The sequence below is a fragment of the Mus musculus genome, chromosome 7, assembly GCF_000001635.26.
Source record: "Mus musculus strain C57BL/6J chromosome 7, GRCm38.p6 C57BL/6J".
Lineage (NCBI taxonomy): Eukaryota > Metazoa > Chordata > Mammalia > Rodentia > Muridae > Mus > Mus musculus.
Window position 1 is genome coordinate 5,006,588 of NC_000073.6, and position 27,349 is coordinate 5,033,936.

At 52.2% G+C, this 27,349-nt stretch overlaps 3 protein-coding genes across 18 annotated transcripts; 2 read left to right on the forward strand and 1 right to left on the reverse strand.

Annotated features, from left to right (window-relative positions):
• Positions 1–468: 468 nt before the first annotated feature.
• Positions 469–8,141, reverse strand: Fiz1 (Flt3 interacting zinc finger protein 1). Of its 7 annotated transcripts, none has more exons than NM_001110329.1 (3): positions 8,038–8,141; positions 6,091–6,435; positions 469–2,618 (listed from the first exon to the last, which is right to left on the reverse strand). In NM_001110329.1, exons 2-3 carry the CDS (start codon positions 6,400–6,402, stop codon positions 1,428–1,430), a joined length of 1,503 nt encoding a protein of 500 aa, NP_001103799.1. In that variant the 5' UTR covers positions 6,403–6,435; positions 8,038–8,141; the 3' UTR covers positions 469–1,427. The 7 variants fall into 7 exon arrangements, with proteins under 7 accessions (NP_001103799.1, NP_001103798.1, NP_001347170.1 ...); NM_001110328.2 differs by having other exon boundaries at positions 7,950–8,141; NM_001360241.1 differs by having other exon boundaries at positions 7,867–8,141.
• A 487-nt stretch (positions 8,142–8,628) lies between these two features.
• Positions 8,629–11,906, forward strand: Zfp524 (zinc finger protein 524). 5 transcript variants are annotated; one of them, XM_006540277.4, is made up of 3 exons: positions 8,667–8,973; positions 10,359–10,457; positions 10,850–11,906. In XM_006540277.4, the coding sequence occupies exon 3, from the start codon at positions 10,888–10,890 to the stop codon at positions 11,851–11,853; it is 966 nt and encodes a 321-aa protein (XP_006540340.1). In that variant the 5' UTR covers positions 8,667–8,973; positions 10,359–10,457; positions 10,850–10,887; the 3' UTR covers positions 11,854–11,906. The 5 variants fall into 5 exon arrangements, with proteins under 5 accessions (XP_030098738.1, XP_006540340.1, NP_079600.1 ...); XM_011250670.1 differs by lacking the exon at positions 8,667–8,973 and adding an exon at positions 8,994–9,301; XM_030242878.1 differs by lacking the exons at positions 8,667–8,973; positions 10,359–10,457 and adding an exon at positions 8,629–8,649.
• Positions 11,907–13,788: 1,882 nt separating this feature from the next.
• Positions 13,789–26,639, forward strand: Zfp865 (zinc finger protein 865). 6 transcript variants are annotated; one of them, NM_001033383.2, is made up of 3 exons: positions 13,789–14,068; positions 22,404–25,620; positions 26,176–26,636. In NM_001033383.2, exon 2 carries the CDS (start codon positions 22,431–22,433, stop codon positions 25,605–25,607), a length of 3,177 nt encoding a protein of 1,058 aa, NP_001028555.1. In that variant the 5' UTR covers positions 13,789–14,068; positions 22,404–22,430; the 3' UTR covers positions 25,608–25,620; positions 26,176–26,636. The 6 variants fall into 6 exon arrangements, with proteins under 6 accessions (NP_001028555.1, NP_001277355.1, XP_006540122.1 ...); NM_001290426.1 differs by having other exon boundaries at positions 22,404–24,692; XM_006540059.3 differs by having other exon boundaries at positions 13,794–14,068; positions 22,404–25,997; positions 26,176–26,639.
• The last annotated feature ends 710 nt before the right edge of the window (positions 26,640–27,349 follow it).

The window sequence follows — 27,349 nt, forward strand, 5'->3', positions numbered from 1 at the left end:
AGCAGTAGCTACACTGGTAAGGAGGAGTACAGACAGATAACGACATCCTACTAGTCATTAAATCCCTATACTCAGGGAGGGGTGGGACCCTGTGAGTCATCACCTGCCCCCCACGCCATTAGCTGCTTATAAATCCACAAGGAGGGGCAGGGCCTCTTAAGCCTCTCCCTCAAGGACCTGTATTCATTTAGTAACTCTAGTCTGTTTTTGAAGATTCAAAAGAAATGTGTATATGTATGTGGCTTTGTACATATAAGCTCATGGAGGCAACATGCAAATACTGGAGCTTGAGTTACAGGTGGTTATGAACAGCCTGGTGTGGGTGCCAAGAACTGAACTCTGGTCCTCTGAAAGGAGAGTATTCATTTTAACTGCTGAGCCATCTCTCTAGGCCCTAGGGGACATAATCTAAGTCCAAGAGGGAGAGAGCCCCACCTCCCTGAAATCCAGGATCAAAAAACAAGACAGTAATGACTGAATGAGGTTTATTGGAGTCCCAGAGACATTGGGGAGAGGGGTCAGGGGTCAGGTTGAGGCTCACAGGAGAGAAACCCCTGGCCAAGTTCCCATATCCCCTTGGGACATTGGAACAAAGAGTCAAGTTGTAGTGATGGAAAGACCAAAGTACTACAAGTCAAGGGGTAGGGAAAGCCTCAATGTCTACCACCTCCACCAGGTCACAGGATTGGGAAATCGTGGTCAAAGGACTGTGCTCTACAGCATAAGGGAATGTCTGCCCTATTACTCTAAGGAGAGTGGGATTAGGCCACAACCATTCCAGACACCAGCCCATTCCAAGTGGATAGGAGTATGTGCATCTGGGTTAGTCCAACCTAAAGGGCCAGTCTAATCTAGTGTTCAGGATGGGGGAAGATCAGTAGGGTCAGACCATTCTGCAGTAAGGGAGACCTAATCTGAGAGTGGGTTAACTGAAGGTGGGGGGCATCTACCCTGATCTTCTTTCAGTACAGGAAGCAAAATTGGCGGAAGGCAGATTTCGGTTATACTCATTTTCTGGGGTCACCAGTGGCTGGCAGGTGTCATTTGAGGGGTTCCTGGAGGAGTCTAAGATATTGCCCCACCCCCATTCTCTAGATGAAGGATCTGGAATGCTGGCTCACAGGGTGGTTAAAATCATGGGGGTGCCTACATGTTATCTTCAGAGAGATGTTAGTGGAGACCCGTTTTTCATTACTATGTACCCAGTCTTGGAGGCCAGTTGATTTGAACATGCCACATTCCAGGGGTCTCAAAGTGAATAGTCTCTGTAGGTTTCAGAGAGAAATTCCCCAACAATTATGTTCTTGGACCCCCTTTGCTGAAGGATGTTTCACTGTGGGTTCTGGGTGGCACCATTTTTCCAGGCAGGGGCCTGGCTTGTCTTACGGTCTGGCTCTGGACTCAGTGGGCAGGGGTGTCCTGGTTATTCAGTCCATGCCCCTGTGTAGCTTCAGATGCCTGGAGAGGTTGCTAAGCGTGATGAAGCCCTTGCCACAGATGTGGCAGGGGAAGGGCCGCTCTGTGCCATGCAGCAGCCGGTGACGCTTGAGGTAGCACTCGTGGCGGAAGAACTTGCCACACTCCAGGCACGGGAACGGCTTTTCCCCGGTATGGACCAACACATGCCTTTCCAGGTCTCGAGGTGAACGGAACAGCTTCTCACATTCGGAACAGCCAAAGATCTTCTTGCTACGGCTGGAGGAGCCGGGTCCCGGCCCGCCAGCCGCCTGATTGCCCTCACCATCGGGGGCTGCCTCCCCGCTACCCTCACCATGGCTTGCACGCCGATGCTCCTCCAGGGCAGCCAGCGCTGCGTACAGCGCCCCGCAGTGGCCACAGCCATAAGTGGCTGGGCCTGAGTGAGCCTCTAAATGGCTGGCCAAAGCCGGGGCAGATGCGAAGAAGGTCCCGCAGTCGCACTGGTACAGTGTGTCTTCCGAAGATGCTTCGGCTGCTGCAGCCGGAGCCTGGTCATTCCCAGAGCCCTCGTCCCCCGGGAGCAATGCCTCCAGCTTGGGCACGCCTGCCCCGGTAGGGCTCAGGAGCAGCCCGGCGTCCCAAGTCTGGGGGGCGGCCCCCACCTCTGAGGCATCTCCCTCTCCTGCCACCTCCGGACCCCCACCCGAGGCCCAAACCTGCGTTGGAGGTGCATTGCTCCCCTGCAGGTCATGAGTGAGCTTGTGGCGTTCCAGCAGCGCAGGTGCGTTGAAGTCGCGCTCACAGCGAGGGCACTTGAATGGCTTCACATCGGTGTGTGCGGCCCAGTGGGCTGCAAGCTCCCGGCCATGGTCAAAACGCCTGGCACAGGCACCGCATGCAAATGGGGGCAGCGAGGCTGCCGCGGCTGCTGCAGCCTCTGCCAGTCCCCAGCTGGTTGCTCCTGCTCCCTCCAGGCCCTCTCCTCCACTGGACCCTCCACCTCCACAAACCGAACAGGGACCCACGTTGCAACATACTGAGCAGGGGGAGCTCAGGGGAGGCAGGCCGGGGCTAGGCTGCAGGGGAGAGGGAAGTGTGCCCCGGTGCTGCCGCTTGAGATGGCGGCCCAGGCTGGAGCGAGAGGAGAAGCGGAGCTCACAGACCAAACAGCAGTAGGGCTTTTCACCAGTGTGGACCACCTGCGAACGAGAGCAGAGGAAGGGCTGTCGATCTAGGCTCAGCAGGAGATGCCCAGAAAATGAACCCAAGCTCTGGCTGGAATCCAGCAGCTGGCTCTCCTGTTAGGTTACTAGACAGGCATCATGGGGGCCATTGAGAAGGAACCCTACCTCCTTGTCAAGGCAAGTTTCCCAAGTGCCCCTCATGAAAAGCTAAAATACCATAATGAAAAAGTAGCAGGGCTTTATCGAGGCCTGCTAAAAGAAAGCTACTCCCCCCTGGCCGAATGAATTGAGTCTGGGTTAGCGGCATGGCTCAGCCAGTAAAGGTACTTGCAGCTTAAGTCTGGTGACACGAATTTGATCCCTGGGACCCATATGGTGGAAGGAGAACTAATTCCTGTAAGATGAGCTGTGTGTGGCCCATCTTACCTTGTGGAGCTGGACTAGTACAAGCCTTTAATCCCAGCACTCGGGAGGCAGGGGGCAGTGGCAGGCCAATCCTGTGAGCTGGAGGCCAGACTGGGCTACATGGTGAAACCCTGTCCCAAACAACCAATGAACCAAACAAGAACAAAACATGGAATAAAAATATTTGGGGCTGGAGAGATGGCTCAATGGTTAAGAGCACTGACTGCTCTTCCGAAGGTCCTGAGTTCAAATCCCAGCAACCACATGGTGTCTCACAACCAATGAGATCTGATGCCCTCTGCCAGGGTGTCTGAAGACAGCTACAGTGTACTTACATATAATAAATAAATAAATAAACCTTGAAAAAAATATTTTAAAGAAAGAATAGAGGATCAGGGTTCTATCCCCAGCACCCACATGGCGGCTAACAGCAGCCAGTAGCTGCAGTTCCAGGGGATCCAGTGCCCTCTTCCTACCTCCTGGGGCACCTGCAGTGAAATGAAGTACAGACATACAGGCCAGAAAAACACCCACATAAATAACTAAATAAATCTCAAAAAGATCTGAATTCTATTTTGGACTCTGGGTGGAGACACAGCATTCTAAGCTTCACACAGCATACTGTTGTCGTCTCCCTAATACTTAATCCAAACTAGGCGGTGGTGGTTCACCTTTCATCTCAGAACTCAGGGGGCAGAGGCAGGTGGACCTCCAAGTTTGAGGCCAGCCTGGTCTACAGAACTAGTTCCAGGACAGCCAGAGCTGCACAGAAACCTGTCTTAAAACAACAAACAAACAAAGAAACAACAACAACAACAAGAGTTAATCCAATCCTGTCAATGACCTGGCCAGGAGGCAGCTGAGGGAACGGGCAGAATGGTTATCTCATTAGTGAGGTGAAACCCTTGCAGCCCTCAGAGCTCTTCCCTGAGTCTCTGTGCACTATGGTTCTTAACTCAGCCCTCAGAGCTCTCCCTGATGCAGCTGCTTATGGTTCTTTCCCGAGTCTGCGTGCACTATGAGTTAACTTGAAAGGCCCAACTCGTCCTTCTCTACCAGCCTTCTTGTCTCCATTTTTTTTTTTCCCTGAGACCGGGTTTCTCTGTATAGTCTTGGCTGTCCTAGAACTCACTGCTGGCCTCCAAGTCAGAGATTGGCCTGCTTCTGCCTCCTAAGTACTGGGGTTAAAGGTGTGTACCACCACCGCCTGGCTATTTGTCTTTTTTGAGACAGGGTTTCTCTGTGTAGCCCTGGCTGTCCTGGGACTCACTCTGTAGACTAGGCTGGCCTAGACCTCCGAGAGCCACGGGCCTGCCCCAGTCCCCAAGTGCTGAGATGAAAGGCGTGTGCACCACTGCAGGCTCCCTTTCTACTTCTGTCTCTTCTTTGGATACCGACTCAAGCCCTCAGTGTGCTTGCCCCCACACTCCGAACTTTCTGCCTCTCTGAAGAGACACCTCCCACGAGGCTGCTTACAGAACTTCACCCGTGAGCACGCCGTCTTTCTTGAACTAATTTAAAATGGTGGTCTTTCTCTCCCCTTACTGCTTCCCCAGCCCCCTTAAATTCTAGTAAGATGATTCTCAAGTTTCTAAGTCTGCTTTAAATTTTTCTTGTCCAAGACTCTAGGAACCTACAAAAGGGGACTCCATCTCCCCATGCCCAGCCCTGCTATGGGCCAGCTGGCATGTTCTCCATGCTGACCTCATCTAGCAACTGATTCCCACAGAACACAGCTACGGCCAGGGCTCTAGCATCCACAGGCTTCAGTTCAGTTTCTTCCTGTTGTAAAATGGACCACTTCACAGTGCCCTCACTGCATGATGCTCCAACCAGGTGGCTCTCCAGCAGCCTGTGTGTGAAGACACTGCTTGGTTCTGTCTGTTTCCTTTCCGTGAGCCAACCTAAGCTCCCAGGAGTCGAGCTATCATCCCCCCAGGTGCAAGTGACCTGGTGAGATGTTGACAGTGTCAGGAAGTGGACAGGATCCGATCATGCAGCTTCCACGAGGCACTCATTCCACCATGGTGGCATGGGGCTTTGTGGTGCTGTGCCTGCTTAGGCCTGGGGTGGGGTGTTTCACATACTGCTGTAACCCCTCACTTGTGCTCTCTGGGAGAACCCAATTAAGCCCTCTGACCCGCCAAACAGACCTTCTGTGCAACTGTATTCAGGTCTGCTGCTGGTGCCCTGCCTGGGGTGAATGTGACTGGTTTCTCCCAGGAACAGTTACTGCGACACCTGTGAGCACATCAGGGGCCTTCCCACCTCCCGGCTTTTGCACTTGCTGGTCCTTTGACCTACAATGCTTTTCCCAAGAGGACGTCTTACACTTCAAGTCTCAATCCGACACATTGTGCCCTCTGGTCTATAACAAGCTAATGTTCTCCTATACATTAATTTCTATTTTGTTGTCTGAGACAGGGTCATATGGTCCAAGCTGGCCTCAAACTCTGTAGCAGAGCCTGACCTTGAACTCCTGACTCTCCTGCCTCTGCCTCCAGTGCTAGAATTAGGAGATCGTATCACCATGCTCTCATTTTTTCTTTTTTTTTAAATTTGCTTCCCAACATCTCCCTTAGAGAACTCTTTTCTCAGAAACCGCTTACTTGCTTTCTCTTTTCTTTCTCTCTCTCTCTTTTTCTTTCTTTCTTTCTTTTCTTTCTTTTTTTTTTTTTTCTGAGACAGGGTTTCTCTGCATAGCCCTGGCTGTCTTGGAACTCACTCTGTAAACCAGGCTGGCCTTGAACTCAGAAATCCGCCTGCCTCTGCCTGGGATTAAAGGCGTGTGCCACCACTGCCTGGCAGAAACTGCTTTCTTTAACCTCTACCTGGTGCCTGATCATTTGTAGGCCTCGTTGAGTTCCCTTGAAGGCCTGTGTTCCATGTAGGGGAAATTGATCATTGTAGAATAAAGGAGGTGGGTGTACATGGACCTATTGGGTGTACACTAACATATTTTCAAGATGGTGTAAACACACGGCTGCGGGGCAAATTTACTAGCCAGGGCCATCACTAGCTGCCTTTCCCTGAGTGGAATGGAGTCCCAGTGTCTGAGCCACATGTGGCTCCCCGGACTCACCTGGTGGTGCAGCAGGCCAGTGGAGTCTCGGAATCCCTTAGGGCAGGCAGAGCATCGGTAGGGTCGTTCACCAGTGTGTGAGCGCAGGTGGTTAGCCAAGTTGAAGCTATGCTTGAAGCCCTTACCGCATCGAGGACATGCGTGGGGCTTGAGAGCCGTGTGTCGAGCAAAGTGGCGCCTCAGGTCTGATCGGTAACGGAAACTCTTGCCACATTCGCTACAGTGAAAGGGGACCCGAGGCGCAGTGGCAGATGGTGCTGGTCCTGGAGCAGCGATGGGGGCAGGAACCACAGGCAGCGAGGAGTCTTCCATGACGGAAGGTCCGGAGGTGGCTTGGGGCTTTCTCTGGAGTACAAAAGAGACACCAGTAAGAGTCACCTCTCCATTGGCCATCCCTTCCCTCGGCTCTCTTGGCTCAGAAGCAGTTGGCCCAGGTAGACTCTCAAAGTGCTAAGCCACCCCCACCACCGAGCTGCAACCACTACCCTTTAAAATTTTCCCACTCTTTACAAAGCCTCCTCGTTCTCTAACCTTCCTAGCCACGTCCACGTTGTTTTCTTCAAAAGGTGTTCTCAAGCTCTCCCTCAATCCTCTCCAAGCCTGCGCACTACAGACTAAGGCCCTCCTACTGTTGCTTGGGCGTGGGCTGCCTCTTTCAAGCCCCTCCCTCTCTTCCCTAAGCTCTTGATTCTCTTTTAAACAAGTGCCTTCACCTCGTGCTTCTAGGGAGCTCACACTAGTTCTGTAGTTTCAGAAACAAAACCTTTTTACCAATGAAATGGGAATGCCAGTGTTTCCTTCATACAGTGATGGTGTGAGCTAAGTAAAACTGTAGCAAGCTGTACAACGCACTTAGGAAAGCCGAGGCACAGGAAAGACGTAACTGAGCAGTTTGACCAAGTTCCTCTTAGTTTCTTTATTCTCATATGCTTCTTAGTTAACTTGACTTTTCTAAGTTAAATCTTCACTGAGACTTGCTTCCAAATCCCACCTAACTTCTCCTTCAAATAAGTCACATTTTTCTATAATCACCTCTACTTCGCTATTATATTCTTAGCTTGCCGCCAAGCCCCCCCCCCAAGCATTTTTACCTTCGTGATAAAAACCTGATAGTTCCACTAAAACTTTCCAAATTGCACACCTAGATCGCTGCCCCCCCCCCCGCCCCCCGTCTTGTCTTGTTGTTTTTTCTTTCTTTCTTTCTTTTTTTTTTTTTTCGAGACAGGGTTTCTCTGTATAGCCCTGGCAGTCCTGGAACTCACTTTGTAGACCAGGCTGGCCTCGAACTCAGAAATTCGCTTGCCTCTGCCTCCCAAGTGCTGGGATTAAAGGCGTGCGCAACCACCGCCCCGCTAATGCCCCCACCCCCACCCCCTTGTCAAGGTAAGCTTTTCTTTAAGTCACACCTCAGGCAAACTTCACACAACATACTCTGGGCCTCTGTTGTCTTACTGGACCCCAGTTTTCCCCTCATCTTACGAAGTTTCTTCAATTTTTCAACCAAGGCCCTTTCCCCCATTTCATGAGATTCACGCCTCTTTGCTAGGCCCCACTTTATATAAACCTCTCCATTTTCTAACCAGTCTCCACACTTTCTTGAAACCCCTCCCCTCCAACTATAAGCCACGCCTCAACAAGCTACTCCTCCAGTTCTGCCCCGCCCCGACCACCTTAAGCTCCGCCCCTCCTGCGCCCTACGGTGTCTGGTGCAGCCGGCCCCCACCCCCACCCCTGCTCGATCTTGCGAACAAGGCCCGGAAAACTGGCCCTTTGTACCCCTCTCCCTGCCCCTACAAGGTGCAGTCTCGGGCGCCCGAGTCGGGGGCAGGTCAAGCGGCCCAGGAACTAGGCAAGACCACCTTGCTTTTGCGTTGCGGAGGTCCTGGAGACCAGGCAGGCCTCCGGGGGGCCGGGAAAGTCTGTCCGCTTTCCTGTTTAATTACTTACACCTCCCTCTGGGCGCCGACATTTTGGGTAGCGGGGTCAGCGTCACTTCCACCTGAGGGGCCTCTCGACTTCCGCCTCAGCTCTCTTCTACGCCCCCCCAACCCCCCTTTACCCCTCCTTCTTGGCTTCTCTATCCCGCCCCCGCCCCGCCCTTCTGTGTTTTCCTTTCCTATTTCCAGCCGCGGAGGTTAAAGAAGCTAGGCTAGCGCCATCTTTGTTGAGGGCAGGGCAGGGGCGGGGCCTAAGTTACCCGCGGCGCCATATAGACTAAGGGCAATACTCTCAGCGTGCAGCATTTCGTAGCCCACGGTGCGGTTACAAAGAGTTAACATAGATGTGTTTAGATAAGATTGCTTTTTTTTTCTAGTCTTTGACTTCTGCTGGGAAGGATGCGGGAAGAGGGAGAAAAATCCAAGTGGTCAAACTTGTTCAGAGTTAGGAAACACCAAGCACCATTTTACTACTTTAACTCCATGGCTCTTTGAAGCTGATGGGCGCCATATTAATTAGGGGCACTTAGCAGCCATTTCCCGCTTCTCATCTATCCGGTACCTGTATTTGATTGGGTCACCGGGTTGGGAAGGCTTCGTGGGAGGAAAGGCATTTTTGCAGGTGGTTGGGGATTTTTGTGCGTTGTCACTGGGCACACGAAGGCGCCTGATACGCAGGCGCATTTGTTGCTAGCGTGTCGGGGCCTTGGGACCCAGGGCATCCTCTTTGTTCCCCGCGGGCGCTGGCAGCAGGGAAGGGAGGGAGGGGCCCCCGGCTTCCGTGCCGAGGGGCGGGGTCCAGCTCACGCTCTGCTACCTCCCACACCCCCGCCCCGCCGCCGCCTAGGGGCTGGGCCCCCTCTCTCCCGCCCCTTCCCACGCTTCGGCCCGTCGCCCCCGGCGCGCGCGCGCGTACACACGCGAGCCCAGGCAGCATGCAAATGAGGTACCCAGAGGCGGGGGGCCCGGGTGGGGGGGATGGGGGAAAGAGGGTGGTCCCGGCGCGCGCGCATAAGCGCGCACCCGGCACCTGTTCCCAGCTTCTTTGCTCTCTCCTGCGCACGTCGACCTCGCGCCCCGCCGAGCGGTCTGGGCTCGCGCGCGCAGACCCCCTTCTGGCAGCCCCTGCCACCAATGTCCCCGCGCCGCTCATTGGCCACCGTACCCTGAGGGCCCGCCCCGCTTGCGGGCTGGGCCACTCGCGCCTGACAGGCACGCGTCGTACCGGACTTGTGGGTGGGAGAGGGTCGAAGAGCCACTCTGTCACTTCATAGGTATGTTTCAGAAACTCAGCTTCTTGTCCAGGCTTCCTCATCGTGCGAACCATATGATCCTGGACAAGTTGCTTCTGTGTGGACCTCATGCTATGTGCATATTAAAAGGGGGTGCAAGTTTTGGGGGTGTAGCTCAGGCCCAGTATGTGTGAGGCCCTGATTAGGATAGCCAACACCACACACAAAACTTTAAACCAACCAAACAATAAAATAATAAAAAGAGGGGTGCAGGGTCCCCCGACAGAATCTGCTGCTAGCTGCACCTTTGACCTTTGACCCCAAGTACACTCAATTCCTACTATCCTGGGATCTTGTGGGCACTGGGGAAAGTCCTGGAGCTTTCTATTTTCTAGACTGTGCACTAAGGACATTTTTGAAGCTTCCTCATTCCTGTCGATTCTCCCAACAACCTTGGTATATTGACTTTATAGAGAAGGAAACAGACTCAGGCAAAGCCACTTGTAGAATCACATGGTGATTGTTGGCCAAACTGGATCCAAATGAAACCCTTTGAAAATGTTCCCTCAGAGGATTGCTGTGAGGCTCAACGACCAGTGCTGTAGTGCTGGCTCTTATGTTCACAGCATGTCTGGGTTAGTAGGTAAAACCAATCAAACAAACCAATAAACAAAAATCCCCGATTTCCATCTTACAAAAGACACAAATAAGCTCAGAGAAGTAAGGATCTTGGCTAAGGTCACACAAAGGAAGGGACAGACTCAGCATTTGATTTCTGGGTATATGACTTCAAAGCCCAGACTCTTAGCAACTTTCATATATATCTTTCACAAATCAATAGCTTTTGGCTAGGACTTGTCTCTCTTCATGCCCCCCCATCTCTGTGGGGAGCAGGAGCCTTTTGAGACCTTTGTGACCCAGAATTTGATGGGCTGTTTCAAGGCCTACATTCTTAGCTGGATTTTTTCAAAAATTTATTTATTTTTGGCTTGTTTTGACTTTAAAGGCTTTTTGTAGTTATGTTGATGTAATGAAAAACTATGACCATAGCAACGTATAAAGAAAGCGTTTTAATTGGAGGCATGCTTATATTTTTCAGAGGGTTAGTCCGTGATCATCTATCTTGGTTGGGAGAATGGTGACCAACAGGCTGACATGGTGCTGGAACAGTAGCTAAGAGCTGACATCTGATCCATAGGTTTGAGGGAGGAGGAGACTGGCTTGGTGTGGGATTTCGAAACCTCAAAGTTCACACCTAGTGAAACACTACTCCATAAGGCCACACCTACCACATCAAGGCCACACCTCCTAATCCTTCCCAAACAGTTCCACTAATGGATCCAAACACTCAAACATAGAACCCTGGTGGGAGAGGGGGATTCTTATTTAACCTCCATGAAAGAAAAACTAGATCCAAAGGTTAAGAAGTTATGGGACACCCTTTGGTGGAGGGCAGTCAGCATGTCTTACTAACTTATACAGAATGTCTTATATGGATCTCAAAAGTCTTTAGAAGGAATAGGTGAGATACTGGGGTACACGGGGGCTTAGACCCTCACCACACTGACACCGCCCCCTCTCTTCTCTTAGCCGGCTCCAGTACCCAGACTCGAGCTCCCCACTTCTCAATGGACAACCCCAGCTCAGACCCGTTGCCTTCAACTTTGTCTGGGGAGGAAGAAAAACCTCTGGCCTTACTGCCTCCTGTTCCCCGGGGGCGCCGAGGCCGACCTCCAGGGGGAGCCACCACCTCCAATCGGACTCTCAAGTCCTCCCTCCCTCGAAAGAGGGGCCGTCCCCCCAGATCAGAGCAGGAAACCCCGTTGACAGCACCAGTGGACAGCGGTGGCAGCAGCGATCTTCTGTTGATCGATGATCAGGGTGTTCCTTATACAGTTCCTGAAGGGTCAGCAGCAGATGGGCCCCAGGGCTCTGGTTCCAAGAGGGCTCCGCACTTCTGTCCCGTGTGCCTGAGAGCCTTCCCCTACCTCTCTGACCTGGAGCGCCACAGCATCTCACACTCAGAATTGAAGCCACACGTGTGCAAAGATTGCGGCAAGACCTTCAAACGGTCCAGCCACTTGCGGCGCCATTGTAACATCCATGCTGGCCTTAGGCCCTTCCGTTGTGTGCTCTGCCCTCGCCGTTTCCGAGAGGCAGGGGAGCTCGCACATCACCACCGCATCCACTCTGGTGAGCGACCTTACCAATGTCCCTCATGTAGGGTGCGCTTCACCGAGGCCAATACTCTCCGGCGCCATTACAAACGCAAACACCCAGAGCTTGTGGGGATGCCTGTGCGCCTGTGCCCCCCAAACCCAAGAACCCAACCGCTGTGGGACGACGACGAGGGCATCCCTGTTCAAGAAGGGGTACAGGAGGAGAGTCCTGAAGGAAAGGAGCCTACTTGGCCCATATCCTCCACCACTTCTCCCCTGTCTGGGTTTACAGCAGGGGGTTCAGCTGGTGCTGGGCGCGGGCAAGAAGGCCAAGACACCCTTGTTTCTGGTGGTATTCCCACCATGGAAGGGGATCAAAAGCAGGGACCTAAACCTCTGGGTCCTGGTGCCATTGGGCACCCTCCTGTGGACTGAGAAGCTCTGGGAGGCATGGGCTGTGGAAATAAATCCCTGCCTACTGACTTCCACTGTGTGTTCAGTCATGGTGCCTGTCCCTTTCAGTGCTCCTCCATTACCTTGCCTGACAGTGGTGTGTGTGCGTGATTGGAGACAACCCCATCTCACACATCTCCCTAGCTTGGTGCCAAAGAACCAATGACTTGGAACAAGCCTTTGCCCAATCTGACCTCCACCAGACAAGTACTACAAAAATTTTGACCTACTATGCAAACGTGAGTCAAGGCTCCATCCTAGTTAAATTCTTCCAAATTCTCCATAGACACTTTTTGCTCCCATTTCTTTTCCAGAGAACTTCTTATTTGGAAAGAAAAACTAAGTTGAGGGCTTGATGTATGGGCCAATGGCCAGCTGGAGGGTGTGATTTGAGGAGTGTGAACAGCATCGACCATCTCAATAGCATTTAGAGAGAAGGGTGTGAGCTTGAGAAGGCAGGGCTGAGATGATGTTCAAAACTTGTGCAGTAAAAACTTAGGTTGGAGCTGCCCAACCCAAGAGGAGGCTGAAAATTTGTCTGAGGGTCAAAGAAGTTTAGGCTTGGCTGGCAGAAAGCAATTTAGAGGGAATGAATGGTATTTAAATGAAGGGTGGGGCTTAAAGGAAATACTTTCAAAATGAAGCAGAGTTCAAGATTGTTGTTGTTAAGAGATCTTTTAATAGAGGCTTGCGAAGCTGAGCCTTCAATCCCAGCACTTGGGAGGCAGAGATAGGCGGATTTTTGAGTTCCAGGCCAGCCTGATCTACAGAGTGAGTTCCAGGACAGCCAGGGCTACACAGAGAAACCCTGTCTCGAAAAAACAAACAAACAAACAAAAACAAAACAAAAAGAAAAAAAAGAGGCCAAGGCTTAACTGTTAGACGTGACTGCCATTCAGGCCATGGAGAGGGAAGAAAAACAACAAGGGAGAGCTTGGATGCATAGAATTAGGCTTAGCTGTCTGTAGTGTAATGGGGCTGAATTAAGAAAGATTTATAGAGCTCTGAGTGGCTAAGTGTAAAGTGTGCCAAAGCTGTGGTTCTCATCTAAGAGTGCATCAGAAGTGTTTCAATTCAAATGGATTCCTAAGATCCATCCCAACGCTTTATATTCAGTAAGTCTGGGTTAAGAGTTAAAGAGCATTGAGCTAATTGATGCCAATGGTTGCTAACAACTAACTTTAAAGGAATGCTTTCAAGGTGCGAGGCAGGACTACATACAAGTCATTAAAGAGTCATCACTATAATCCCAGAATTCCTGAAGGCTCTGGTAGTATTGCTGCAAGTTTGAAGCCATTATAGCCTATACAAGAGTTCAAGGCCACCCTGAAGCCCGGCGTGGTGGCGCACGCCTTTAATCCCAGCACTTGGTATCCAATGGCAGGCGGATTTCTGAGTTCGAGACCAGTCTGGTCTACAAAGTGAGTTCCAGGACAGCCAGGGCTATACAGAGAAACCCTGTCTCGAAAAACCAAAAAAAAAAAAAAAAAAAAAAAAAAAGGAGTTCAAGGCCACCCTGACCACAGTGTGAGGAGGCTCTGTCTCAAAAGAAGAAATAAATCAAAAGGTTTAAAACAACAACAACACAAAAGAAAACCGATGTCCCTTATATGCAACAGGCTGTACAAAGCTTTTTTGTGTAAGGGGCAGGATTTAGAAGGGGGCGTGGCTTGTAGGTGTGACCCGTCTGAGAGGCTGGAGTTCCAAAAGTAGAGATTTGGAGCGAAGAAAGAATAGAACAAACTAATCGGAGGTGCAGAAAAAGGAATCCGACCGGCCTATAACGGGACGTTCAGAGATGGGCGTGGTCCAGCCTAGGAAGCGAGGCTTTGGCTTGAGACCCGAGTCTAGGGTGCGTCCTAACCGGAAGCCTGGAGCCTGTGGGTGGTGCCCTAAGAAGAAGCGGGCGCAATGGGCGCATGCGCACTAGGCCCCGTTCGCCCACCGGAAGCAGCCTTGGCTGTTCCCCTCCCGTGTCTAGTGCCGGCGTAATTTCCCTTACCCGTTCCTCCGCCACCATCCTCCACGCCGGCGCTTGGGGGAACGGGCGCGACTTCCGCTTCCGGGCAGGAGGCGCGGGGCTGGTGGGGAGTTGAGGGGGAAGGGGCGGCACTTCCGGTTGGGCCCTCGGGTCTCCCCGGAGCGGCGGCACCTCCTCCGCCTCCTCAGCCTCCTCCCGGCGGAGACCCCAGCGCCGGTGAGTGACTGGGTGTGCGGCCCGGGGACCCGGGTTCCTCGGGGGCGGGGGGCCTCGCCCTGCCCTGCCGCAGTCCCCAGAACGCACCCCCCCCCCAAGAATGTCAGTGCTTCACTGCCGGGCCCGAGGCAGGGGATCCCCAACCACTAGTCCCCTACAAGATCACTCCAGATATCTTACCCGTAGATGCCCCCTAATACCGTGGGATGGCTAACAGCTCGATTTCATTAGTAAAGAACCTCTCAAGTGCCAGGGCCCCCCACGAATCCTTTCCCTGCCGCCTCATCAGCTTCCTCCACGAGATCCTCTGCTTGCCACCGGCTTGGCTGTGCTTACAGGGTAGCTGCTCCTGAACCCTCTGTTCCTATCTACTGTAGGATTGCTTCCAGGGGGTGTAGCATTAGTACTTTGTGACTAGGGTTGCCCCCTACTATGTCTGACCACACACAACCCACTCCCCATGCCCTCTTTGTGGGTGCAAAAAATATTTTCTATTCTGGCCCATGCTAAAAGTGCGTTTTAAGGACCTTTTCCTGCAACTGACCCAAAAAGACCTCTTCAAATTCAACTCCCCCGCCCCCCCCCAGGGGGACAGCTCCCTCCAGAGTTTTTTAATACCATGGCCTTTTACCCGTTTAGGGAGAAACATCTGCCTGGTTAGCATCAGATTCTCATGAAACACTCCTGGCCCACTTCCCCCCCCTCCCCTCATCCTGGCTTCTGCAATCCCAGGACAATGCAAGTTAGCAGAGAATGTTCCTTCCCGGAGTATCAGCAGCTCTTGACCCCATCTTTGGCCAAGTCTCTTGACATTGTCCCCAAACTTCCTAGGAAAGACCTGGCTCTGCTTACATCTTTTCCCATAGGTTTTATTCTTCGCTGAATGAACACCGCCATTCTATACCCAGGCCTTGCAGTTTCAGAGAGGAGAGAGATGCAACGAGCCCTCATTTTACAGGGTGCTTACAGCCTAGTTGAGAGGCAGATCAGAAACAGTGCTGCTCTGTGGGTTTTCTGAGAGTCTGGTGAGCTACGATGTGAATGCTTAAACACAAGATTTAATCTTGCCATTCACAGATCTGGGGAACAGCTGATCCAGAGGTCCAGAGGTCATGGCGATGTGGTGTGGGAGAGTAGCAGTGAGTTTGGACCAGAATCAGAGAAGGCTTGATCCAAAAAAGCCTTGGCATAAATTGCCTGGCTTTTGGTCAGCGCTACCGAACTCATAAGATTCTTCCCGCATTCACTTGTTCCTTGTTCACACTTTCAACACCTGATTAATAAGCATCTACTTCATACAGAGAATAAAATGGGCAAAAATTCACATCGAGTGCTATGTTGAAGAGGCAGACATTAGAAATGAAGCTATGTGGGGGTGGGGGACATAGTTCAGTCAAGAAAGTGTTGTCCTGAATTCAGATTCTCAGCACTTACATAAACAAACAAACAAACAAACAAAACCTGGGCATGCTGGCACATGCCTGTAAGCCTGTAATGCCAGCACTGGGAAGACAGAGACAGGAGGATTCCTGGAGCTCACTGCCTAGCTCCAGATTCAATGAAAGACTGTCTCAAAGAAAGGAGGAAAGGAGGAGAACACAGTTGAGGCCACATGACACTGGCCTCTGGCCTCCACACCCTCACATGCAATCATACACCACACACAAAATGAGAACACCCGAGGACAGTTATAGGGGCTAGGATATCAAAAATACTACGTGTGGACTGTCTCACGCCATCTTGTTCCTCAGGTAAAGCCCAGAGCAGAGAGTTTGGTCCTAGACTGCTGTGGCCCACCACGGAGGCTGCTCTGACAGCTTCCTCGCCTTGCGGGTGGAATGAAGAAGAGTAGGAGCTGTGAACTTTACTAGCCTCACGCCTTCTTTCAGCCCGCTTGCCCCGCCTCATTGCTTCACTTATTCAGGAATACTTAGCAAGCAGCCAGCAAGATGGCTGCGCAGGCCAACACTGAAGCCTGATAGCCTGAGTCCAGTCTGCAGAACCCATGTGGTGGGAGGAGAGCACTCACTCGTGCAGGTTTCCTCTCACCTCTACATATGTGCACACACAATACAGATGGACACCAGAAATAAGTGCCTTTTTTATTTGGGAAAAAGAGAAGATAGGGATTAGCAAGCTAGGTACTGTCCTAGGTCCTGAGGACAGTTCAGAACAACGCCGGCCGGGGCTGTGGAGATGGCTTAGTGACTAAGCATCTGCTATGGAAACATGGGGATCAGAGTTCAGATTCCCGAGCCCATCTGAATGCCAGCCAGTTAGGAGGTCCACCTGTCACTCTAGTCTCTGAGGGCAGAAACAGGATCCCCACAACAATCTGGCTAACGAGACTAGCCATATCTGTGAGCTCTGAGTTTGATTGAGAGACCCTGCTCAATGAATACTGCGGAAGAGAGAGTGAGGATCATTCCTAGCGTCAGCCTTGAGTCTGCAACATGCACACATGTGCGTATACATGTGAGAAATGAAAAAGGGGAAAAAATATCGTGGCATCAGAGAGGGAGGCCAGTAAAAATATGATCAGAAAGGCAGGATACATACAGGTACATTCTATGACAGCAAGGGATCTAGTGGGAAACTAGCTAGGGATTATAGGTCTGGGTGACAGGTGGCAGCGGTTGCTCAGAGCCCCATTGAGAAGGCAACAATCAGTGACAGGAAGGAGATAAGAGGAGGAGAGTATGGGGGTGTTAAGTTTGCCAGCAGAAGCTATAATCCTGAAACACAGGCCACGGAACAGAAATGGAGCCAGCATATTGGAGGAACAGCTGCAAGCTTGTGGGGGCCTGTGTAGGTCATTGGAAGGACTTTGGGTTTTACTGAGTGAGATGGGGTCACTAGGCTTTCAACAGGAGCATCAGGGTCCGGTACAGGTAAGCGTGATAGATACACTATTGACAGCGTTGGAAGTTTGGAATGGGACACACTATATATAATGCACCAAGCACCATACTCTTTAGAATTCAGTGAATGCCTGTGGCTGGTGCTGGACTTGGGCCAAACTCAGATGTGATGAGGAGGCAGGAGAGGATGAGACAGGTCTTGTCTCCGCCACACAGTGCTTTGAGGATCCTGCTTCCTTCTACTTTGGAAAGTGAAATACTGAAAGGCAACACATCACAAGAAAAGAGTACAGCATCTGGAATTCAACCATCTCCCTTCACCTCCATTTAGCTCAGTGACCTCCAGTCTCTTCCTCAGTGGCTTTTGTTGTTATTTACTTATTTTGAGGCAGTTTTCTGTGTATCCCCGGCTGTCCTGGAACTTGCTTTATAGACTAGGCTGGCCTTGCATTGACAGATCTCTGCCTGCCTCTGCCTCCCAAGTGCAGGGATTAAAGGCATGTGCCACCTCTGCCTGGCTGAAGTTGGTGTTTCTGAGTCAGTAATTCTACCCATCCTTTCTCGTTGTTGGGAGGGGGATTTAGAAGAGTCAAAAAAAAATAGATATGACCTGTTAAAACTCTTTTTCCCCCTGTGCATGGCATGCGCATGTGTGTATACTTGTGTAGGGCCAGAGGTTGACCATGAGTGTCTTCCCTGATTCCTCTCCACTTTATTGAAGCAAGGGCTCTCACTGACTCTGAAGCGCACAGGTTGGGCTAATGTAGCTAACTAGCTGGGCCTTTGCCTTAAGTGATGGATTGCAGAGAGCAGCTATGCCTGCCTAACATTTACATGGGTTCTAGGGAGCCAAACTCTGGTCTTCTGGCTTGGATGGCATATGCTCTATCTGCTGGACCATTTCCTCAGTCCTATTAAAACTTGCTGTGTTTATGTGGAACTTTGGTTTGGTGTATGTGGTAAGGGAGTCTCATCCATTATAATTTCATAAACCCTTCCCTGACACATGCCACCTCAGAAAATAGCCATTTGGAGCTGAAGAGAGACTGGTCTGATATTAAGCACTTGTGGCTCTTGCAGAGGACTCCAGAATCCATCCACATGCTGGCTCACAACCACCTGTAACTCAGATTCTGGGGATCCAACAGCCTCTTCTGGCTTCCGCCCAGGCTTGCAGGCAGTGCGTAGACAGGCATGCAGGGAGCACACACACAAAGTAAATATTTCTAAAAGGAGCAATTTAAGATTTGGGTACTGGACTGTCAAGATGGTTCAGTAGGTAAAGTGTTTGCCATGCAAGACTGGTGACCCAAGTTCAATCCCTGGAACCCAATTAATGTTAGAAGGAGAGAAGCAGCTTCAGGGCGGTCCTCTGACTTCGCATGCGCCCTCACTCACACGTCACATCACATCCTCTGACTTCGCATGTGCCCTCACTCACACGTCACATCCTCTGACTTCGCATGCACCCTCCCTCACACACATCACATCCTCTAACTTCGCATGCGCCCTCACTCACAAGTTACATCCGTAGTAAATGGTTTAGAAGACTTCAGTCAGATTTGAGAGACGGCTCAGTGGTTAAGAGCACTTAGTGCTCTTCCAGAGGTCCTGAGTTCAAGTCCCAGCAATCACATGGTGGCTCACAACCATCTGTAATGGGACACAATGCCTTCTTCTGGTGTGTCTGAAAACAGCTACAGTGCACTCATACATACATTTTTTTTTAAAGTCCACTAAAGGAGAAAATGTCTTGTTACCCACTTGGGATTATCCTGAACCTAATAAATTCTGTTCATTAGTGTGCACTTTCCTTGTGGCAACCCTACAGCTGTGGAATACTGCTGACCAGAGAATTCCTTCTCTGGGAGACATAGGAACTCCATTGTGTTAAATATTCCCCCTCTCTAGGGAGGCTCTAGACAGTTTGGTCTCATCTGTTTGACTTTGCGTGTTAGCATGGATGTGTGCTTGCCAGTATGTGTATTGGACATCTGAGGACAACTTTTGGTAGTCAGCTCTCGCCTTCCTGCTTGCTGAGGGGTACACTGGGCTAATTGGTCCTAAGCATTTCTTCTGTCGCTGCCTGCCATCTTGCGGTGGAGGTGTTAGGATTGCATGTGTGCACCAGTATATTCTTCCCCACTTTAAATGTGCACCACTATATAATGTGCACCACTATATTCTTCCCCACTTTAAATGTGCACCACTATATTCTTCCCCACTTTAAATGCACATTCAGGGGCTTGAACTCAACCTGCTAGGCTTATTGAACAAATGCTTACCCTCTGGGCTGTCTTCCTAGCTCCTCATTTATTAGTCAGCAAGTACTTATCAATATAGACATCTACAGCAATAAATTTCCCTTTGAGCACTGCTTTAGCTGTGTCTCTTCTGTGTTGGTATGTTGTGTTTTCATTTTCTTATTTATTTTTTACTTATTTATGAGACTGAGTCCTCTATAGCTCAGGCTGGCCTTGAACTTCTCTGTGTAGCTGAGGCTACTCTTGAACTCCTGGTCTTCCTACTGCTTCTCTCGTAAGTGCTGGGATTACAAGCCTGTGCCACCACACCCTGCTGTGTTTTCATTTTCATTCATGCAAAACATTCTCTAGTTTCCCTCATGGTCTCTTCATAGATCTCCTGGAGGAGAGGGAGCAAGCTAGATGTTGCTTAAGCTCAACATGTCAACAAATATTTGTCAAGTACCCACACCTTTTCCACATATGCACTGTGGTAGGTGCTGGGGCATAATGGCAAACAGAACAGGCTACTTTAGTCCTGGCCGCCTTAGTAAACACGTGGCAAAAGCATGTTGGTGGCACTAACTGTGGTAAAAGTAACTGGATTATAGGCTACATGGATATAGGCAAGAGGACAGAAACCTAAATGGGACTCAGGGAGGTATCGTTGACTTCTGGGGAATGATGTCCCAGGGCAGACAGGGAATCCACAGAGTTTGTTGTTTTATGAGGTAGAGTCTCATGTATCCCAACCTAGCCTCAAACTCACTATGTAGATGAAGCTAGCCTTGAATCCTGCCTCGGGTTCCCAAATGGTAGGGTTATAGATGTGCATCACCATGTCTGGCAGAATCTGTTGACTAGTAACTCTCACACCTCCCACTAGATCCCAGAGAGCACCCCTAATTTTTCTGTAATTCTAACCTGTACTCCCTCCGTTTGGGGGTGAGGGTATAGCTTCCTTACAGGTTGGGGTTCTCTCCTGGCTATCAAGCCAATTGCTCTACTGCAGGCTATGGGGACTTTGAGGAATTTACCAGATCTCTCTGAGCTTCAGTGTTCTCATCTGTCCAGTGGAGAGAATAAATGTCTTTAAGAGTTGTAATGGGGACCTGATGAGAAGTGGAAACACATTGGAAAGGTGCTAATGGAAGCAAGCAAAATCGGTACCTTTGTCCCTGCCCCTTCCATGGCACTCCCTGCATCCTTATACTACATCTTTTCCTCCTTGGCAGCTGAGTCCCTCAGTTAGGTTCTGTATGCAGTCTCCTGGTTGCTACACCTTTGTTCTTCTGGAGATTAGACTAGAGGGAGTGTGAAGGGCATGGGATGTTGAATCTGGTCCCAGAACACTCAGAACTGGATACTGAAAATATCTCATTCTAGCCGGGTGTGGTGGCACATTCCTTTAATCCCAGCACTTGGGAGGCAGAGGCAGGCGAATTTCTGAGTTCGAGGCCAGCCTGGTCTACAAAGTGAGTTCCAGGACAGCCAGGGCTACACAGAGAAACCCTGTCTAAAAAAGAAAAGAAAGAAAGAAAGAGAGAGAGAGAGAGAGAGAGAGAGAGAGAGAGAGAGAGAGAGAGAAAGAGAAAGAAAATATCTAATTCTGAGTAAGGGTAGGGTGGAAACACCTCTCACCCGTGGGTGCATAGAGCCATCCAGAAAGACTGAATAAAATAAAAGGTCCTGGGCTTTGAGGCGTGAGGGGGAGACATCCTCTCCCCCAAAGCTTCTTAGCTTTTTAGTGTAGTATGTAAGGAAGATGAGGGCTATACATAGAGACAGGACTGCAGGGGCAGTCCTCGGAATGATGGGCAAAAAAGTGGACTTTCTCACATTGACTCTTCAAAGACTCATTGGGATGACTGGGTCTGAGAACACAGGATGGACTCCAGGAGTTAGCTTCTAGTGCAGAGGGAAGGACAGACACACAGCAGGGATGGAAAATGCACCATAAAGATGGTACAAGAAAGTGCCTGCCTGCCTGCCGGGGGTGTTCAAGGAAGCCCAGGTATGTGATGTAATCACTAATAGCACACGCAGCATGGGATGGGATGCACACTGTTGATGAATGCTGCATTTCTCCCTCAGATGCCCATGCAGAGATCAGTTCAGAACCCAGGCCTATTTGTGTATGTCATGGCTTTGAGCTATCTTCTAGGAATGCAGGCACTCTTGCTGTTACCAGCTTGTCTTAGGCAAGTAGATTTCCCTTCCAACTTTGCATTCAAGGAATATTCCCTCTCCCCACAGTATTGGCTTTCCTGTTTCTGATACTGGAAATGATACTAACAATTAATAGAAGGTATTACCATATATTACCATGGGTGTTTACAGGGTGCCAGGGAGCCTTCCACCTGTTAATGTTAAAGCGCTGAATCTTCACAACAGCCCTATGCTTGATAGATCCTGATTGTCTTAGCCCTTGTTCCTTCTGCCCCAACTACCATAAGGTTGCCTCAAACTTGGAGCAATCTCAGCCTCCTGAGTGCTTGGATTGCCCTCACTTACAATGGTCGTGTGGCACAGAGGTTCAGTCATTTACCCATGGTCACACAGCTAGAAAATGACTGTGAGCGCAGACACACACACACACACAGGTTGATGGTGGCGCACACCTTGAATCCCAGTTACTCAGGAGGCAGAGGCAAGTGGATCTCTGTGAGTTCAAGGCCAGCTTGGTCTACAGAGTGAATTCTAGGATAGCCAGGGCTACACAGAGAAACACTGTCTAAAAACAAAGAAGAAAAAAAGGGGGGTTGGGGGTGGAGGCTTAGGTTTGAAGCTGGCGTTTTGGTTCCTGAAGCTGCTGTCTAAACCACTCAGATGGGATCTATTCTTATCTTCATTTTGCAGTGGCAAAACCAGAGGACTGAGACCAGAGGAAGGTATGGGGAATGGAGTAGAGGGAATCAATTTAGAGGAGAGTTTGAGCGCTACCCCACCTCCCAGGTCCTTGGGGAATTAGTCCTGGAAGAGAAAGCAGGTGCATAAAGACAGTCTGAGGATGAATAGGGAGGTGTGTGAAGATCCAGAAAAGATGGAGGTAAGGTTGGGAGGAGGCTAGCAATGACCCTGAGTTATTACAGGCTAGAGGAAAGCAGATGTATGGGTGGAATGATAGGCGAGCTGCTAAGAGAATGCTGTTGGTGCAGAGGCATGGATCTAGTTCCCTTTGCTTGCTACTCACGGGCTCTCTTTGCTCAGTCCCCATCCTCTTCTTCACAGGGTCTCCCTTCTTTCCACCGACCAGAGATGGAGGCAAACCAGGCAGGCAGCGGTGCCGGGGGTGGCGGGAGCAGCGGCATCGGGGGCGAGGACGGGGTCCACTTCCAGAGTTACCCATTTGACTTCCTGGAATTCCTCAACCACCAGCGCTTTGAGCCCATGGAGCTATACGGGGAACACGCCAAGGCAGTGGCAGCCCTGCCCTGTACCCCGGGGCCCCCGCCCCAGCCCCCACCCCAGCCTCCTCCACCCCAATATGACTACCCACCCCAGTCCAGTTTCAAACCCAAGGCGGAGGCTCCTTCCTCATCTTCATCATCATCTTCATCATCATCTTCCTCATCTTCGTCTTCCTCATCCTCTTCCCAAGCCAAGAAGATGGATCCGCCTTTGCCACCCACCTTCGGGGCACCTCCCCCTCCACTCTTTGATGCTGCCTTCCCTGCTCCGCAATGGGGAATAGTCGACCTCTCTGGACACCAGCACCTGTTCGGGAACCTGAAACGTGGTGGGCCCACCCCTGGGCCTGGAGTAGCATCAGGACTGGGCACTCCCACTGGGACCCCAGGGCCACTTACCACACCCTCGCAGACCCCGCCTGGGCCCGCAGTAGGGGCAGCCTGCGACCCAACCAAGGACGACAAGGGCTATTTCCGAAGGCTGAAGTACCTGATGGAGCGACGCTTCCCGTGTGGTGTTTGCCAGAAGTCCTTCAAACAGTCCTCACATCTGGTCCAGCACATGTTAGTGCACTCCGGGGAACGACCATACGAATGCGGCATCTGTGGCCGCACCTACAACCATGTCTCCAGTCTCATCCGCCACCGACGCTGCCACAAGGATGTGCCACCAACACCAACTGGAGGTACGCCACAGCCTGGGCCCGCACTCCCTTCACTGGGCCTCCCGGTATCCACAGCCAGTGCCACAGCCAGCTCTGACCCCGCCGCAGTGTCCTCTGGCCCCTCAGCCACCCCTGCAACGCCTGCCACCTCCACTGATGGGAACACCACCCCTGCTGCCCCACCCGGGGTGGCCATGCCTCCCTCTGCCACTACTGGCGGTGATGGCCCATTTGCCTGCTCCCTCTGCTGGAAGGTCTTCAAGAAGCCTAGCCACCTCCACCAGCACCAGATCATCCACACGGGTGAGAAACCCTTCTCCTGCTCCGTGTGCAGCAAAAGCTTCAACCGGAGGGAGAGCCTCAAACGTCACGTGAAAACGCACTCGGCCGACTTGCTGCGCCTGCCCTGTGGCATCTGTGGCAAGGTCTTCCGCGATGCTTCCTACCTCCTCAAGCACCAGGCAGCCCACGCAGCGGCCGGGACTCCGCGGCCGGTGTACCCCTGCGACCTGTGCGGGAAAACATACTCCGCACCGCAGAGCCTGCTGCGACACAAGGCTGCCCACGCACCACCTGTGGCCACGGAGCCGGCAAAGGACGGGGCTGCCTCGGTCCCACAGCCACCACCTCCCTTCCCCCCAGGTCCTTACCTCCTGCCCGCGGACCCATCCACTACCGACGAGAAAGCCACAGCGGCCGCAGCGGCTGTGGTGTATGGTGCGGTGCCTGTCCCACTTCTCAGCGCGCATCCGCTGCTGCTCGGCGGTGCGGGGAATGGTGGTGCTGGAGGCCCGGGCGCAGGCGGCCCCAGCAAGACGTTCTGCTGTGGCATCTGTGGGCGCGCGTTTGGGCGCCGCGAGACCCTGAAGCGCCACGAGCGCATCCACACCGGCGAGAAGCCCCACCAGTGCCCGGTGTGCGGGAAGCGTTTCCGGGAGTCCTTCCATCTGAGCAAGCACCACGTGGTGCACACCCGAGAGCGGCCCTACAAGTGCGAGTTGTGCGGCAAGGTCTTCGGCTACCCGCAGAGCCTCACACGCCACCGCCAGGTGCATCGGCTCCAATTGCCCTGCGCCCTGGCCGGAGCCACAGGCCTCGCCACCGGCCAGGGGACCACTGGGGCCTGTGGACCCGGAGCTGCAGGCACTTCAGGTGGGCCGGCCGACCTGAGCTATGCCTGCTCAGACTGCGGGGAGCACTTCCCGGATCTCTTCCACGTCATGAGTCACAAGGAAGCTCACATGTCAGAGAAGCCGTATGGCTGTGACGCCTGCGGCAAGACGTTCGGTTTCATCGAGAACCTCATGTGGCACAAGCTGGTTCACCAGGCTGCCCCGGAGCGCCTTCTAGCGCCAACACCCAGTGGCCCCCAGTCTTCTGATGGCGGCAGCAGCGGCGGCGGCACCGATGCATCCAGCGTGCTGGACAACGGACTGGCCGGAGAGGTGGGGACGGCTGTGGCAGCGCTGGCTGGGGTGTCTGGGGGCAGCGAGGATGCGGGTGGGGCGACGGTGGCCGGATCGGGTGGCGGGACCAGTTCAGGCGCTGAGCGCTTCAGCTGTGCCACATGCGGCCAAAGCTTCAAGCATTTCCTAGGCCTGGTGACTCATAAGTATGTGCACCTGGTGCGCCGGACCCTTGGTTGCGGCCTCTGCGGTCAGAGCTTTGCGGGCGCGTACGATCTGCTCCTGCACCGCCGAAGCCACCGGCAGAAACGGGGTTTCCGCTGCCCAGTGTGTGGGAAGCGCTTCTGGGAGGCGGCCCTACTGATGCGCCACCAGCGCTGTCACACAGAGCAGCGGCCCTACCGGTGCGGCGTGTGCGGTAGAGGCTTCCTGCGCTCCTGGTACCTGCGGCAGCACCGCGTGGTGCACACGGGCGAGCGCGCCTTCAAGTGCGGCGTGTGCGCCAAGCACTTCGCGCAGTCTTCTAGCCTAGCGGAGCACCGGCGGCTGCACGCTGTGGCTCGGCCTCAGCGCTGCGGCGCCTGCGGCAAGACCTTCCGCTACCGCTCCAACCTGCTGGAGCATCAGCGGCTGCACCTGGGCGAGCGCGCCTACCGCTGTGAGCACTGCGGCAAGGGCTTCTTCTACCTGAGCTCCGTGTTACGCCATCAGCGAGCCCACGAGCCCCCGCGGCCCGAGCTGCGCTGTCCTGCCTGTCTCAAAGCCTTCAAGGATCCTGGCTACTTCCGGAAGCATCTGGCTGCCCATCAGGGCGGCAGGCCCTTCCGCTGCTCCTCCTGCGGTGAGGGCTTCGCCAACACCTATGGTCTGAAGAAACACCGCCTGATGCACAAGGCTGAGGGTCTTGGGATGCCCGGAACAGGGGGAAGCGCCTTGGCCGGAAAGGATCCCTGACCAGGGTGTTTCAGTATGCCACTCCAATCAGATACTCCCTTCTGGACTCTTCCTTTCTGGGGCTGCTGGTCAGACTCTCCCCACCCCTTCTTACTGTCACTCATTCTAAAGACTCCCAGGTGGTCTAGCTTCCTTCCAGCCCCATGCCCTACAAACTGAAGATTAAATTGCTCCAATCCCAGGCCATTCTGGCCCTTCCTTCTTCATCTGTCAGACACTGGACTTGATCCTCTGTCCAGTAGGATCCTCTTTTGTAAACCTCATCTGCCACCCAGCAGCAATTCTGGCTCCAGTGAACTCTGTGGTGGAGATGGGTTTGAACTACTCGCCCTCTCCACATCCTCTGGGATCTGGCTGGACAGTGGACTATGAAGGGTTGGGAGGGCACAGGTGGGGGTCTGGGTGCTCTTGGATGGGGGGTGGGGTGGGCAGGGGACAGACGCGGCTTGTACAGAGCAGAGAACAATAAATGGTATCAACAGGGCCGCTGGGGTCTGTCCTTGCTGTTCCTAGGGGGTTCCACTGACTGGCTGGACACATCACCTCACATCACTCTCTTTTCACCTAGGTTGAGTGAGGATTTGCCATGTCCCAGGCATTAGCCTGAGTGAAACAGGGAAGTCGCCCTCTCAGGAACTGATTTGAGACCCCGAGACTCCCTTCCATGATGCTCTCAGCCACCATGGAAACACCGGAAGCCTTCTGTCTGCCAAGCCCTGACCTGGGCGCTAGGGAGACTGATGAATTGATCGGACATGACATTCACACTCCAGTAGGCTGGGAGAGCATACCTGAGGAACTTAACACAGTCTGCAGACTTACTGGAGACGGTCTCATGTAGTCTAGGCTAGCTATGGACTTGCTTTGTAGGTACAGATAGGCTTGATTTTCCCCCATTTTTGAGACATGGTCTCTCTATGTAACCCTTGGCTCTCCTGGAATTCTCTGTGGACTAGGCTGGTTTTGAATTTACAGAAATCCACCTGCCTCTCTGCCTCTCTGGTGCTGAGATTAAAGGTGTGCACCACCATAGCTGGCTAATCTTGAACTTTTTTTAAAATCTAGATTTTTTAAAACATGTAAAGAGATTCGGTATATGGGTGTTTTGCCTGCGTGTATGTTTGTGCACCGCTTGGTGCCTGGTGCCCATGGAAGCCAGAAGAGGTCATTGCATCCTCAATCTAGAGCCACAGGTGGGTGTGAGCTACAGGTGGGTGTTGGGAATCACACAACAATCATCTGGAAGTAACTGCTGAGCTATTACTTCAGCCCCAGATTTTATCTGTCCTCTCAGTTTGACACATATCTGTATCTGTATGCGCGCGCGCACACACACACACACACACACACACACACACACACAAACTTTGGTTGTACACACAACCTCCACTATGCTCTTATCCCTCTCCCAATCCTGCTGAGCCCTTTCTTGCCAACAAGCCAGTCTTACTTTCCTGTCTTTTATTTTCTTGGTGACCCATTAAGTTTAGTGAGGGTTGCATGTATAAACATGCGTTGGAAGGCTTATTTACCTGAGCAGGGGCAGCTAACCAGTAGCTCTACCACTGAGGACTATGGTTCCCCCTCTCCAGGCAACCATTAAATGCCTATAGCTCCTAAGAGACAGGTGGGACATTATGAGCCTCTTCCCTGAGACTACAGACTTTCGACCCTCCTGTTTCCATATACAAAGGGAAAATGGGCATTATGACTGGCTTCTGTGGTGCTGGAGATTGAACCCA